General features: G+C 33.2%; 1 protein-coding gene across 1 annotated transcript in view; it reads left to right on the forward strand.

Moving 5' to 3' along the window:
- The window catches only part of Ubc4 (ubiquitin conjugating enzyme 4), a 142,562-nt gene extending 129,443 nt beyond the window's left edge, over nt 1-13,119 (forward strand). Inside the window, exon 6 of the mRNA XM_090383857.1 lies at nt 12,499-13,119. Within this exon, the coding sequence (XP_090239983.1) occupies nt 12,499-12,570 (72 nt within the window). The 3' untranslated portion in view covers nt 12,571-13,119. The remainder of the gene's footprint in view (nt 1-12,498) is intronic.
- The last annotated feature ends 216 nt before the right edge of the window (nt 13,120-13,335 follow it).

Consider the following 13,335-nt stretch of genomic DNA (forward strand, 5'->3'; position numbering starts at 1 on the left):
ATATTTTAGGTGATTTTGAAGTCACACTTAAAAACTGGGATAAAAACATTATAAATGTAAATGATATACATAATTTACTTTTCAGTACTAAACACAGTATACTGAAAGCACTACACAAATTCATACGCTCTTTCAATTTCGAGTCCAAACATCTCTTTCATATAATAAATGATATTTGTAAATTCAATCTAAAAAACAAAAGCTCTACAACACATGAAAAAGAATCAATCATTATCTTGAACTTCAACAACCATATCATGGACAACATAAATATCAATAAACTTGTAAATCAGCATAATCATCTACTTCCGAATACTAGTCCTAGTTATATTAAAGTAAGATATAAGTATAATAAACCCTTTGGATTATTAGCTTACAACTACAAATCTATAGCTACCAGTTTAACATCACATATTACAGACACCAATAACTGCATTTGTCAACAAAACAACATGCAGCAATATATTAATCCAGACTATGGACACATCATTACAGGAAATCTAAACATAGTTACGGACCCAATGCTCAGACATGTACTATCACAAGGATTCAAATTCAGGCCACCTACCAAAATAAACTTAACCAACTTCAATAAGCAGCTATATCAAGACCTGTTAAACTACTGCTTCCAACTAGCCTACAAAAATAACACGCCTATAGAAGCATACCATATGTGGATTAGCCATACATTCGCCATATTCAAACATAAATATGCATTACACAGTTCAAATGTATATTATCAGGGCACATACTACAACTTGACTAAATTAAAACAAAAACTGCTAGAATTTCACAAAAACTTCGTAATCACACCGGTAGATAAAGCAGCCAATAATTTTGCATTCATTTGCAAATATTTTTATACATATACTTTAACTAATGAACTTAACTCAAGCAATACTTACAAACCAATTTTCCAGTACATGTAATATCATTACAAAAAAACTAATGGCCTTCAACAAAAAACTAAAGCTCAACTTAAGCAATTACAGCTTACCTTATATCTACTTCATTCCTAAATTTCATAAAAAACCAATAGGCTTCAGATTCATAACCTCATGCAAAAATAGTTATGTACACAAATCTGGAAAAACACTCAAACTACTACTGCAACCACTGATGCATAATATACATAACAGCAAAATCATAGGCAACAACCAACCCATATTAAAATTTTTGCAAAGTAATACAGTCAATAATATTCAAACCTTTGATTTCCATAGCCTATTTACCAGTATCAATCAAACCAATCTCAAATTGGTACTCAAAGATATCTATGATAAACATAAGTATTTTATTTCCTGCAACACCTATTACTGGAACAACATACTGAATTTATGTATTTCCAATAACTTCATATATGATGGTAATACAGTATATCAACTAACCAATGGAGCACCTATGGGCAGCCCAGCCTCATGCATAATAGCCAACCTATATCTATACTGGTCAGAAACCTCATTTCCACAGGACCTATTACTATTCAGATATATAGATGACCTCATAGTAATTAACTGCCCGAATTTCATCCAGGATTATGGACATCTATACCCTGACGAACTTGTACTAGAAAGAACTAACAATTCTGATACAGCAGCCCATTTTTTGGATCTAGACATTAATATAAAAAATGGTATAGCCTCCATCAATTTGTACAACAAACGTGAAGCATTCAACTTTAGCATAGTAAACTTTACACAATGGAATTCCAATATTTCCAAACAGGTACATGCTAATGTTATCTTAGCACAATGCATCAGAATAGCAACAATATGCAGCGACAAAACAACAGTTATTGATAACATCAGAATATTATACAGTAAACTGACCAAAAATCTTTTTCCTATTACATACCTGCGTCATCATATCAATAAAGCCCTTAACATATTAAGGCACAAGAACTTAATAGATATCAATATAAACAGCATTATTAGTTTATAACTTATAATTATTCCCATACGCATCAAGTTTGTATATAGTGTAAATACAATACACTAGGCCTCTTTGGTGTCTTATGGTCTGGAAAACTTGTACCCACTGATTGGCCTGACATAGTGTATTTGCCTTGTAATTACCTTGTAATTAATTTTAAACCTATCTTGATTTATTTATTTATTTAATTCTTAATTGTAACTTATATATACATGTTACACTTTTAACACAACTGACTTAAGTACATGATGCACCAACTCTCGGACATTCGTTCAGGGTCCTAACTATAGGAACGGGTTTGCAACCCCGAACTACGCTAGCCCAACTACATATCCCTAATTTAATCATCTTTTTGCTTTACTAATTTCTACTTTTTATGCTCTGTGAGCCATTAGTTTACCGACCGCAAAATCAGAGTACTATTTTTCTTACTATACCCCAATCTATATTTTTCGTCTTAACAAAGTTTAGCTGCCTTCTACTGCTACTTTGTAAGCTATTATATTTCTTTGCTATCCCGGGTGTTTGAGCATCATGTACTTAACTTTAACCTAGCGTAGCTCCACCGCATACATAAATTACATAATATACAGACACCAAAATTCGTCTAATGCTAGGCGCCACTAGCGTTTCTACACATATATACACGGGTTAGCCTCCGGCTCTGTCTTTCCTGTCAACCCGTCCAGTAGCGGTAAGTTCTTGTCATTCGGACACTCCCTTCCTTTGTCTTCACTTTTTTAGCGGGCTGCTTACTTCTGTAAGGTCATCCATGTTCTGTATGTTATACTTTAGTGGCACATAATAGTTTTGCATAACTTGTATTTTATTTTATTTATTTATTCAAAATTTGTATTCTAAATTATTTTTAGTTTTTACCACGTGGCTACTTACACGTGCTTTTTGACATACAGAACATGACAGAAGTAAGAGTATTGCTGTTCTTTTTCATAATTTGGGTGGATGACCTCTGAAGAAGACACAAAAATTATGAAAGATACTGCAATACTATTTCTACCTTGGTCGTTCTTTTCAAAATTTGCACCTTTTTTTTTTTCAAAATTCGCACTTTGTTTCTTCCTGTTTATAACGTTACACTTTTCTTTTCCTTTCTTGCCCCCCTTTAATCAACATATATCGCTCCCAGGGTACACGGTATTTTCATTATTAGCACTAGTTAAATTATAGATATATTCCTACTACATTCTACACATAACAATAAAAATAATTTTATATATACATTATGGTTGTAGGGTACCTTTGCTCTTGCAGTGTCCCTGATCCATAATTCATATTATCGCTAATTCATATTATCGCTATTCAAATTCAAATCCAATTTCTCTACTTAATTTTAATTTTATTATTCGTAATTATATGTATATATATATATATATATTATATATATATATATATATATATATATATATATATATATATATATGTATATACAGTAAACCCCCGCGATTCCCGGTATCTGTATTCGCGGTTTCGCGTATTCGCGATCGCCGATTTAATATAAAATGAAACCTAAAAAATGGGAATTTTAAAGCGCCATGAATATTTTCCGCCATAAAAAAACATGGGCGTGGCTAAAATTATCTTTCCCGGTCAAAACAGCGCTTAGTGGGTGGGGGAGAGGGGTGACAAAATCACAAGCGTGAATGTTTCTCGCTAATCCTTGTTCAATGTGTGTTATGCGCTTGTTATGGAAGGTTTCGTCGTTTGCTTTTAATTTATATGCTTATAAATTGAATAAATTTATCAATTTATAAATTGATATGCTTAAAAAAGTGATAAATCTACCGTTTTGCAGTGTAAAACAGACTTTTTCGAGTGTGTTAACGGAAGAAAGTGACTTTATTGTGGACAAGTTCTTTCTAACCCCTACAAAAATATGACTACGAATAACAAGAGAAAAGTGAAAATATCAAAGAAGGTGATGACGTTAGCGAATAAAATTGAGTTATTAGATAAAATTTCTAAAGGTGAAAGTGTCTCCTCAGTGGCAAAACATTATAAAATCAATGAGTCAACGGTACGATCAATCAAGAAATCGGAAGAAAAAATCCGCCGTAGTGTCCGCGAAAACGCGCTAATTGCTTCAAAAATTTGCTCTGTAACTGAATGTTAAATTAGAAAAAATGGAAAAGGCTTTAAATCTGTGGATAGAAGACCGAACTCAAAATAAAATTCCGTTAAATTCACTCTTCATTCGTAAAAACGCAAAATTCCTTATCAACGCTTTTGCGAAACTGGTGATAGCACTGGCGGGATAGGTTTTTTAGCTAGCAAAGACGCTGGTTTGAAAGATTTGTTTGAAATTTCTAATAAATATTACATTTAATATTAAATTGTTTCTTATTTTCATTTCGATGCCATATGCTTGCATTTCACTATGTACTGTCTATGTACATAGTCATATTATGAAGGTACATATAATACATACATAGACAAAATTTTAGACTAGTTTTTCTTATATATTTCATACTTTGGAACGGAACCCCTTTATTACTATGGGAGCCATAACTCAGTATTTGCGTTTTCGGTATTCGCGGCATTTCTCAGGAACGTAACCCCCGCGAATAGCGGGGGTTTACTGTATATTGAAATGAAATGTATATTTATTTTCTTGCCCAATTATCATCTGTTTCTCTGAAAAATTCCTTAAAATTCATAATTTGGTCATATAATCTAATATCATTGATTTTCAATTATACAGTCCACACAAAATATTTATAAAAAAAAAACCAAAAAAAAAAAAAAAACCAGCGTAATACAAATATTAATCCGGTTATATACTTCTGTACCTCATACCATATATATTTTATATAAAATAGATTTCATATATATATATATATCAAAGTATTAAAGATATTTTACTGGATTTATACGTTATTTATATATATATATACACACACATATATATATATATATATACATAAATAAATAAATTTTCTGTTTATTTCCGGGACGACCGAACAGTCAGAGGAGTTTACAAGATACACAGAATACAAGAAACAGCACCTTATTCAACAGTCACGGGCTTGAACCCCCCCCCCACTCAAGGCACGTGTACTTATGCACCCGCACACCTGACCACTAGTTATATATATTTATGTAACGCACTGTGTACATAAATCAGCAAATTGTTATTGAAATATATAGTGATTTTTTTTTTTAAATTGTAATTGTGAGTTTCTGTTGTAATTAATTTTTATGTCATCTGTAATCATATACAGGCTGTTTCGTTGTTAATATGCATTTGGATGAAGGCACTCGCAGTTTTCAAAAACCTAAATTAAAAAATGTTGTTAGTCATGTTTTTTACAACCAAACATCATAATCCCTTAATAATTGTTTTTAACTTTCGATTGGTCCACAATTAAGTTACTGCGTTCCAAGCCACGTTGGCGATTGGTTGAAAATTTACAAATAGCAATCCTAGTTTGCTAGGAATGACAGAATTTAAATGGTTAACAAAGCCAGAAAATAATCCTGTCTTCATGTGTGAATTGAGAAGAATGTACTCTTACATGTCGTCGAGTTCGAGTTCTTCAGAAGAATCAATCCTCGTGGAAAGCGTTTTTTTTTTTAAAATGAATAGACGAAGAATGGGTGTGCACCCGTTAAATTCCAATAGAAAAAAATTCGGTGAATATCACCATTTATTTAAAGAATTGAAACAGCATGAAGAGAGATTTTTTATATATTTAAGAATGAATCTAGAAACTTTCAGTTACATTTTAGAAAAGACTGTCAATGTCCATGTTGCAATGAATGTATGGCGTCGACAACCAGCGAGCTTAAATAAAAATTCATTTAAGCAAGCAGGTGGGTCAGCACAACCAGCACTAACCAATTCCGATACGTTTTTGCGGACCCCCACTGTCTCGCGTGACTTGGTGGACAGGGGGATGAATCACATTTTTCATTGACGGATTAAATTTGGATGATTATCAGTGATTTTTAGGTATAGCTTAGTAATGTAAATCATACAACATACATTTTTCATATTAATTAATTTTCATTTAATGTTAACTGCAGAAGGAAAACCGAGATTAATTAGAAGGGAGGAAATATGAACCGACGGGTGTTATCAGTTACTGTCTTCATTTAAAATATAATGCATATTTTACGCACCGTGCAGGCTGCAATTTGTTGTACAAAGCAAAACAATAAGAAACTTTTTTTTAAAAAGTTTCTTATTGTTTTCAATGATAATAAAATTTAATGTGATGTTTTTAGAAACAATAAGTATAAATCTAGAAACTGAAGTAATGAAAAGTTCAATTTAGATATTCCAAAACTATTTCTTTGTTGTCATAACGATTATTTATTTAATTTTTTTTTTTCAAGATTGAAAACAATAAGGAACTGATGGGCATACCCAATGTCTGTACATTACAGTAGGCAAAATTTTGAATATCATAATTTATGTAACGAATTGGAAGTTTCTAAATATTTAGAACGAATAGAGAAACGCTGTTTCGATTTCGAATAATAAAAACACTGACTGACCGACTATTTCTACATACGGTATTTATTAGCACTTTACAAATAAATATAAGAAGAAAAGAAAGAACTGTTGTTACTTCGAGAAAATAAAAAAATATAATGGTATTTTTTTTATTATTTTATATATATATTTTTTTTATTTTGTTTTTTTGTCAGCATTTCTCCATGGTATTTAATGCAGTTTGACACTTTTATCCCATATTGCACGTTTAACATAAATCCATAAAAGTCAGTCTGAAATCAAAATTTCAGTATCCATGTTTAAAACTTTTGGATTACAAGTTTTCTCTACATTTCCGTGAATTCGTGCTTTCTACAGCAACAGCAGTTCTAAAAATTTCCTGAAGGCCAGATTAATATCAGAGGTGTGAACAACGCGTACCCAGTTGAGTGACATCTGTACTTCCCTGAGACCAGTAAGCTTTAATTGTTGAGGTAAGCTGGGGGATTAAAACAAGAAGCGATGCCACTGTCCACACGCTCTTATTGTATGCACTCCCATTGACTTACATTGTTCATTTAGGCTGCTGTTTCCAAGTAAGCGGTCACCTGCGTTCTACGTGTGAGCACCCTAACATTGCCTCGATAGCATCAGCAAATATTCTTGCACCCTTTCTATTTAAGTGTATCCCATCCCTGTAGAAGCAGTCTCTCTTGTTAACAAGTAGAAGGGAATCACCAAGAAAGAGAAGACTGATGATATCCAGCTCAGGACCCTGGGTGTGCCAAGCCCATACTCACCAGATGTGAGCCTCAGGGGTAAATATGAACTACTTCTCAGAAAAACACCTAGTGTTTTCCTGAAAAATAGTTAATAAAGTGAACATTTGTAAATCGGAAGCTACTTTCCCATTGATTTAATGATATAATTAGCAGATACAGTCCAAAAAATAAGATGCCTTCCCTAAAAATGCATGACAACTGGGATAACCATGACATTCATTTAGATATAAGGTATAAAATAAGATATATATTCTAACAACAAAATTTAAAACAATTTTAATAATAAGATTTTAAAATAATATCTTTTAAATATTACTTTATATTACAGTGTACAATAGATGTGGATTGCATTTGAGGAACCATACTTATGAGTTAATTAAGTGTGTGAGTACACAAGAATGTTTTTGCTTAGAAAAAAAATCAATATAGCACTGTAGTTCACAACAGCTTTGGAGTTGCACATAATGTAATGGTTATTACATTATGTGCAACATTATTGTGATGGTTATTACTGTAAATAAACAGTTTCAAAAGTAACACTTTTCTGGTTCAAGCTTACAGTTGGTTATCTCTCTCTTCTACAAGGTCAAATTGCAGTGTGGTTAACTTAATGGGAATTCCCCACACCTTATACAACTGAAATAAACTTATCAAAATGTTCTAAACAGAAATTACTTTTATATAACTGAAGATACTCTTGGTAATTTGCACCTTTCATCACTGTGGTTAATGGTATATTTAACTGCATGTAAAATATGTGTTAAATTGTAAATATTAAATTACAATACATAAAAGCTAATAATATTTCAATTGGACCCATTTTACTTTCAAAAGATGATGATTTGTAAATTGGATGTCCATAAACTGAGCACTCATAGTATTTATAAACAAATAGCATTACCAAAAGATTATTTGTTTAAAATATGAAACCATTGTAACGGTTTCAAGATTGTTCTCTCATCATATAGTGGGTGTTTTCAATTAATTTATTTCTAATGCTTTATTAAAATACTTGGAGTTGTAACTTATTATACTGCATTTTCACCTACATAGAGCTGTAGTTAACCTATTTATCCTACCTACCAATTCACATAGAGTATTTCATTATTTGAGGCATATGATGCAAGAAAGCAAGCTTATACAGCATCAGCCCAAAAAAAAAAAAAAAAAACCCTTCCCATTTCACCGATCCGGTCACTCCATATAAATTTATTTAAATAAATTTATTAGCTAAATAAATATAAATAAATTACAAATAGCAATCAAATAATAAATAAATAATAAATAAATTTATTATTTATTTATTAAATTTAAATACATTTATTTAAGCTATCAACTTCCACAACAACAGATGGAAGTGTGTTCCAGCAATCAACTACCCTCTGGTTAAAGGCAAACTTACACACATCTATTCTACAACTGTCTTTCCTCAGTTTGAATCTATGCCTCCTCAGGTTCTTAATCTGAGCACGCAGAAGTATCCTATCAGCATTGAGCCTGCTCAAACCATTCAAGGCCTTATACACCTAAATCAGATTACCTCACAGGTGCCTAGTCTCCAGATGCTGCAACTTGCAAAACTTAAGCCTTTCTTCATTAGTACACCCCTTTGTTCCTCTCACCAATCTTGTTGCCTTTCTCTGTACTCGTTCTAACAACTCTACATCCTTCCAAAACTGAGGCTTCCGGACCTGTGTGCAGTACTCAAGGTGTGGCCTGACCATTGCCCTATACAAAGGGATAATCACCTCCTTGTCTCTGCTAGCAAAATTCCTGTATATCATTGACAAAACTCCATGACCTGCTTTGGCAGCCTGTCTGCATTCTCAGAGAACTTCATATCTGACTGCACAATTACCCCCAGGGTCTTTTTCATTCTCCACCTCTCTGTGTGTAGTACCACACAGTTGGTACTGTATGACTTCCTTTCTTAATAGGCATGTCAATTGTAGGCATACACTCCTTCTTCCGTGTGCTATTATATATAAATAATAACAAGATCATTCAATTCAGCTGTGTAAACAGTTTGCACTACTTCACATGTCATAAGCTTTTACTAGCAGGCCTAAAGTCAGTAGAAGTGCTTGACATCCTACTGTCACAAAAAATTTGGTTTCCTTCATCACATTTATATGGGATACAGGATGTAATACATCTACACTGTGTGAGACAAGATGAATACCTGATGAAAAATTCAGGCATCGTATTTCAGGTTTATTCTTAATGTTGACACTCTTTTCATATTCCCTTGCCTTGTGATTAACCCTTTCATGCACATACATGTGATTGTCATGTGTGGGCTGTTTGTGGTACAAGTGTCTTTGAAAGTCGTTTCAAATGACATGCCCATTGTATAGACACCAAAATCTATACAATGCATGCCACTTATTTACATTACATGTTGTTATTCATTTAATGTTATCACTTTTATGAAGTCCCAAGCAGAAGTATACTAATACATATAAAAAACATTTATCGTAATAAGCACTTCAGTTTTTGTTATGACCTTTTTGTGTTATTGTGGTTTACACATGTGCAGTGGAGGTGATTATGTAACATCCCTATTTTTCTTGAACTCAGGCACATTGGCACTAGTTACTGATGTTTCTTTGTACAGTTCATATTGCTTGTTGGTATTGCTACTACATTTTTTCATGGTATTGCTTCCATGAAAGAAAGTATTGTATCTGTACTCCTGCCAATCACTGTTTTATTGTAGTGCATTAGCCCTTTTCTTGATTTTAATGTGTTCTTTATTTGTTTTTAATGGTTTTTATGGATTTCCAGAATCATTATCACAGGTTTATTTTTATTGATGATTTTCTCAAAGTAATATGCACATCCAAATTAAAGTATTTTATATTATTTGATTTTCCTATTTTCTTTCTATCGACTTCCACATTTTTATGTACACATTTCAGCTCTGCATCAGTAAACATCACTGAACAGGTATGTTCTTGTTTCTCCAGTTATTGTTATCAGTTTAGCTGAGTCCCAAAGTGATCACAGTAAGTGGCATGCACTGTATATGTTTTCTTGAAGAGACCTGCACAACATACAGATCAGCCTATTGTACAAAAAATACACCTGTTTTACCATCTAAGGCCATACCCCAGTGCAGTATGGCTTTAGATGGTATTGAGTGTGTGTAAATAATAACAGTGACTCAGAGAGATTTGTGATAAGGTCTCTGTTTTAATGTTGCAAAACACAGGTATAACAGAAAGTGTAATCAGTATGGTGTATATTTCATGATGGGACATCTCCGAAAAGAAGGGAGGCAAAGGTGGTAATTATAATTTTGTGTGTATGTGTATTTTAATGATCTTGCTATTAGATTACAGCAGTGAAACCAATTACAATGCATTTTTAATTAACAACAAATATTTTGAAACTTCTCATAAGCTATGACTATAGCAAATGTTTGTGGTACCCAGGTTTTGAAAAGTGCAATACACCAGAGAAAAACAAAACAAAATTGGCTTTTAGTAATCACACAAGATTGGAAATAAAATATATACTAATAGTTTTCAATTAGCAAAAATCATTGTGAAAATTGAAGTAATATGCTAAAACTAAAATTGTGCTGTTTGCTTGATAACTCTGTTCTGTTCGCCCAAAGGCCTGAAGACAGGAAGCAGTGAGTTCCCAAAACATAGCCATAAATAGTCTAAGTGTTTGGCATTGAAAGATGGTTCAATTCCTTTAAATTGTATAATTTAATAATAAATTACTTAATCTACTATGTGATATGATATAATGTAGTGTCTATCAAGTCAGTAACATAATAATAAACAATCACATAGACCCCCCCTCCCCATTTTCCAAATAATTAAAAGAAAATGTTTTTCCCACTTGATTTGAATGCTGCTCTTGTTATTGTACACTGGGTGCTATGACTGGAAAACTTTCATTTGAATTACTAAATTGATCATTTTTACTAGTCTTTCAGAAATTATTAAATAAGATGGTCAAGAAAACAGTATTCATACACCAACATTTTTCTTGTAGATCAACCAATTTTATCTATGTGGTACTAGTAATATGTTACATGTATTTGAAGGAAAAAAATGTCATGGTAATTAACTCAAGGTTAATCATAAAGTGAATAACACTGTACCTAACAAAATTATAAATGAATTAATTATTAGTTCATTAGTTATTCAGATAATTCATATTATTCAAAAGTTATTCAAATTATTGAAGCAATCACAGTTATTTTTAAAATGGTACATGATTTCAAAGAAATTAGTGGCATATAATAATATTTTTAACTATTTTTGCATCTTAAGTCCAAATTTAAAGAACTGTATGGAAGGCTTTTTTTTTTATTACAATGTTAATAAGAGAATATAGTTTAGTATCTTTACAGAATTGCACATATCTGTATAAGTATTGTATAGTATAGGTGGTATTGTATAGCTATACAGGGTGATTCACTACCAGTGCGACAAACTTGCAGGAGGTGTAGGGGGCACAAAGATGAATCGGAATCACATAGCATTGCAGGGTCCAAAATGCCTTCGTCATGCGGTAGAGGACGTTGAATGGGAGGTCGCGTGAACAGCGATCCCGCTGGAAGTCAGCATTTGCGAACCGTTTCTGTTGAAGAAACCAAGTAGCAAAAGTCCTCCGGAATGGATAATCCTCAGGCTCCAATGATTGGATGCATTGCAGATGGTATGAACTCATTTGGTTTGTTGACAGTATCCTCCATACAGTGGATTGGGAAATACCCAATCGTTGGCCTATTGCTTGAGTACTCATACTCGGGTTGCCTTCTGCAAGACGTAGGACATTCTCCTCATTGTCTGGTGTCCTCGTCGTTCGCTCTCGACTCATGGTACCTCTTGTGAAACAACCAGTCTCACGTAACCTTCTGTGCACACATTCGAAAATCGTATGATGAGGAGAACGCCTGTGCGGGAAACGTTCCTGGTACAAGCGCAGAGCGGCGCGCCTGTTACAGTCCGCAGCTCCATACGCGAGGTGCATGTCGGCCAGTTCAGCGTTTGAATATTCGTCCATCCTACTGCCTCGGGAACCGGTTCGCAAATGCTGACTTCCAGTGGGATCGCTGATCACGCGACCTCCCATTCAACATCCTCTACCGCATGACGAAGGCATTTTGGACACTGCAATGCTATGTGATTCTGATTCGTCTTTGTGCCCCCTACACCTCCTGCAAGTTTGTCGCACTGGTAGTGAATCACCCTGTATAGTGTATGTGGTATAGTATAGGTATAGCTATATACCTGTATAGGTATGTTGGCATTTCTGTAACCCCCAGATTGAAATTTTTCTGAGAAATGAAACTTTATTTTTCAGCATAAAGCACGTGGTGCCTTATCATCATGTTCCTGGGATCTTGAAAAAGCAACAGAAACATTATTCAGCTAGAGGTTAAAAATATTAGTTGCTTTCTTCATTAAACCCTGGTTTCTGTAGTAAACACAGAGAAAGAGAGAGAGAGAGAGAGAGAGATGGGGAAAGAGAGTAAAGGGGGGGAAGACTTTTTATAGTAATTGTATGTTTGCTAGCCAAGTATAAAGAGGACTACTTGTGTGGATCAAGTTTAAAATACACTACAGAAATGGTTAATCATCAGTTTGTTTTTACATTACCAACAGGCTGAAGTTGCTCTTTAATCTAGAAATATCAACTAGGCCATTTTGTCTGTTTTATCATAATCCATCCATCATAAGCAGTCATCTATAAACTAGACTAGCTTTAACACTCAGTTGTTAAAATTTTTTTGAACCTGTCATTGTTGGTATCATGTTTCTCCTCACCAGATTTTTCACCCATATTGCATTCTTAGAAGAGTGATATATGTTAGATGTTGGCCATTGTTAACCAAAAAGATGGCTTAAGTTGATGGGCAGACTAGCAGTTGTTAATTTCAGCTGTACTACGTTGCAGTAAACTCATAAGTTAAACTTCTTGGGTTGGTAAGAAGCTAAAATGCTTCATTGATTACTATTTAATGTTAAAATTCTAATCTATAAATTTTGAGTCATGATTAATACATTTTTAAACTATACAGAATTTTAAGTTCTGTTATGACAGATATTTTAAGAGAGAAAAAATTATTTAAGTAAGTGTTCTTAACGTTGTATTTTCAAGAGCAAGTTTTTTTTTCCAGTGACTCTTTTTTAAGTTAAT

Source organism: Mastigoproctus giganteus, chromosome 10 (genome assembly GCF_048544385.1).
Source record: "Mastigoproctus giganteus isolate SK-2022 chromosome 10, ASM4854438v1, whole genome shotgun sequence".
In the NCBI taxonomy this organism is placed as follows: Eukaryota; Metazoa; Arthropoda; class Arachnida; order Uropygi; family Thelyphonidae; genus Mastigoproctus; species Mastigoproctus giganteus.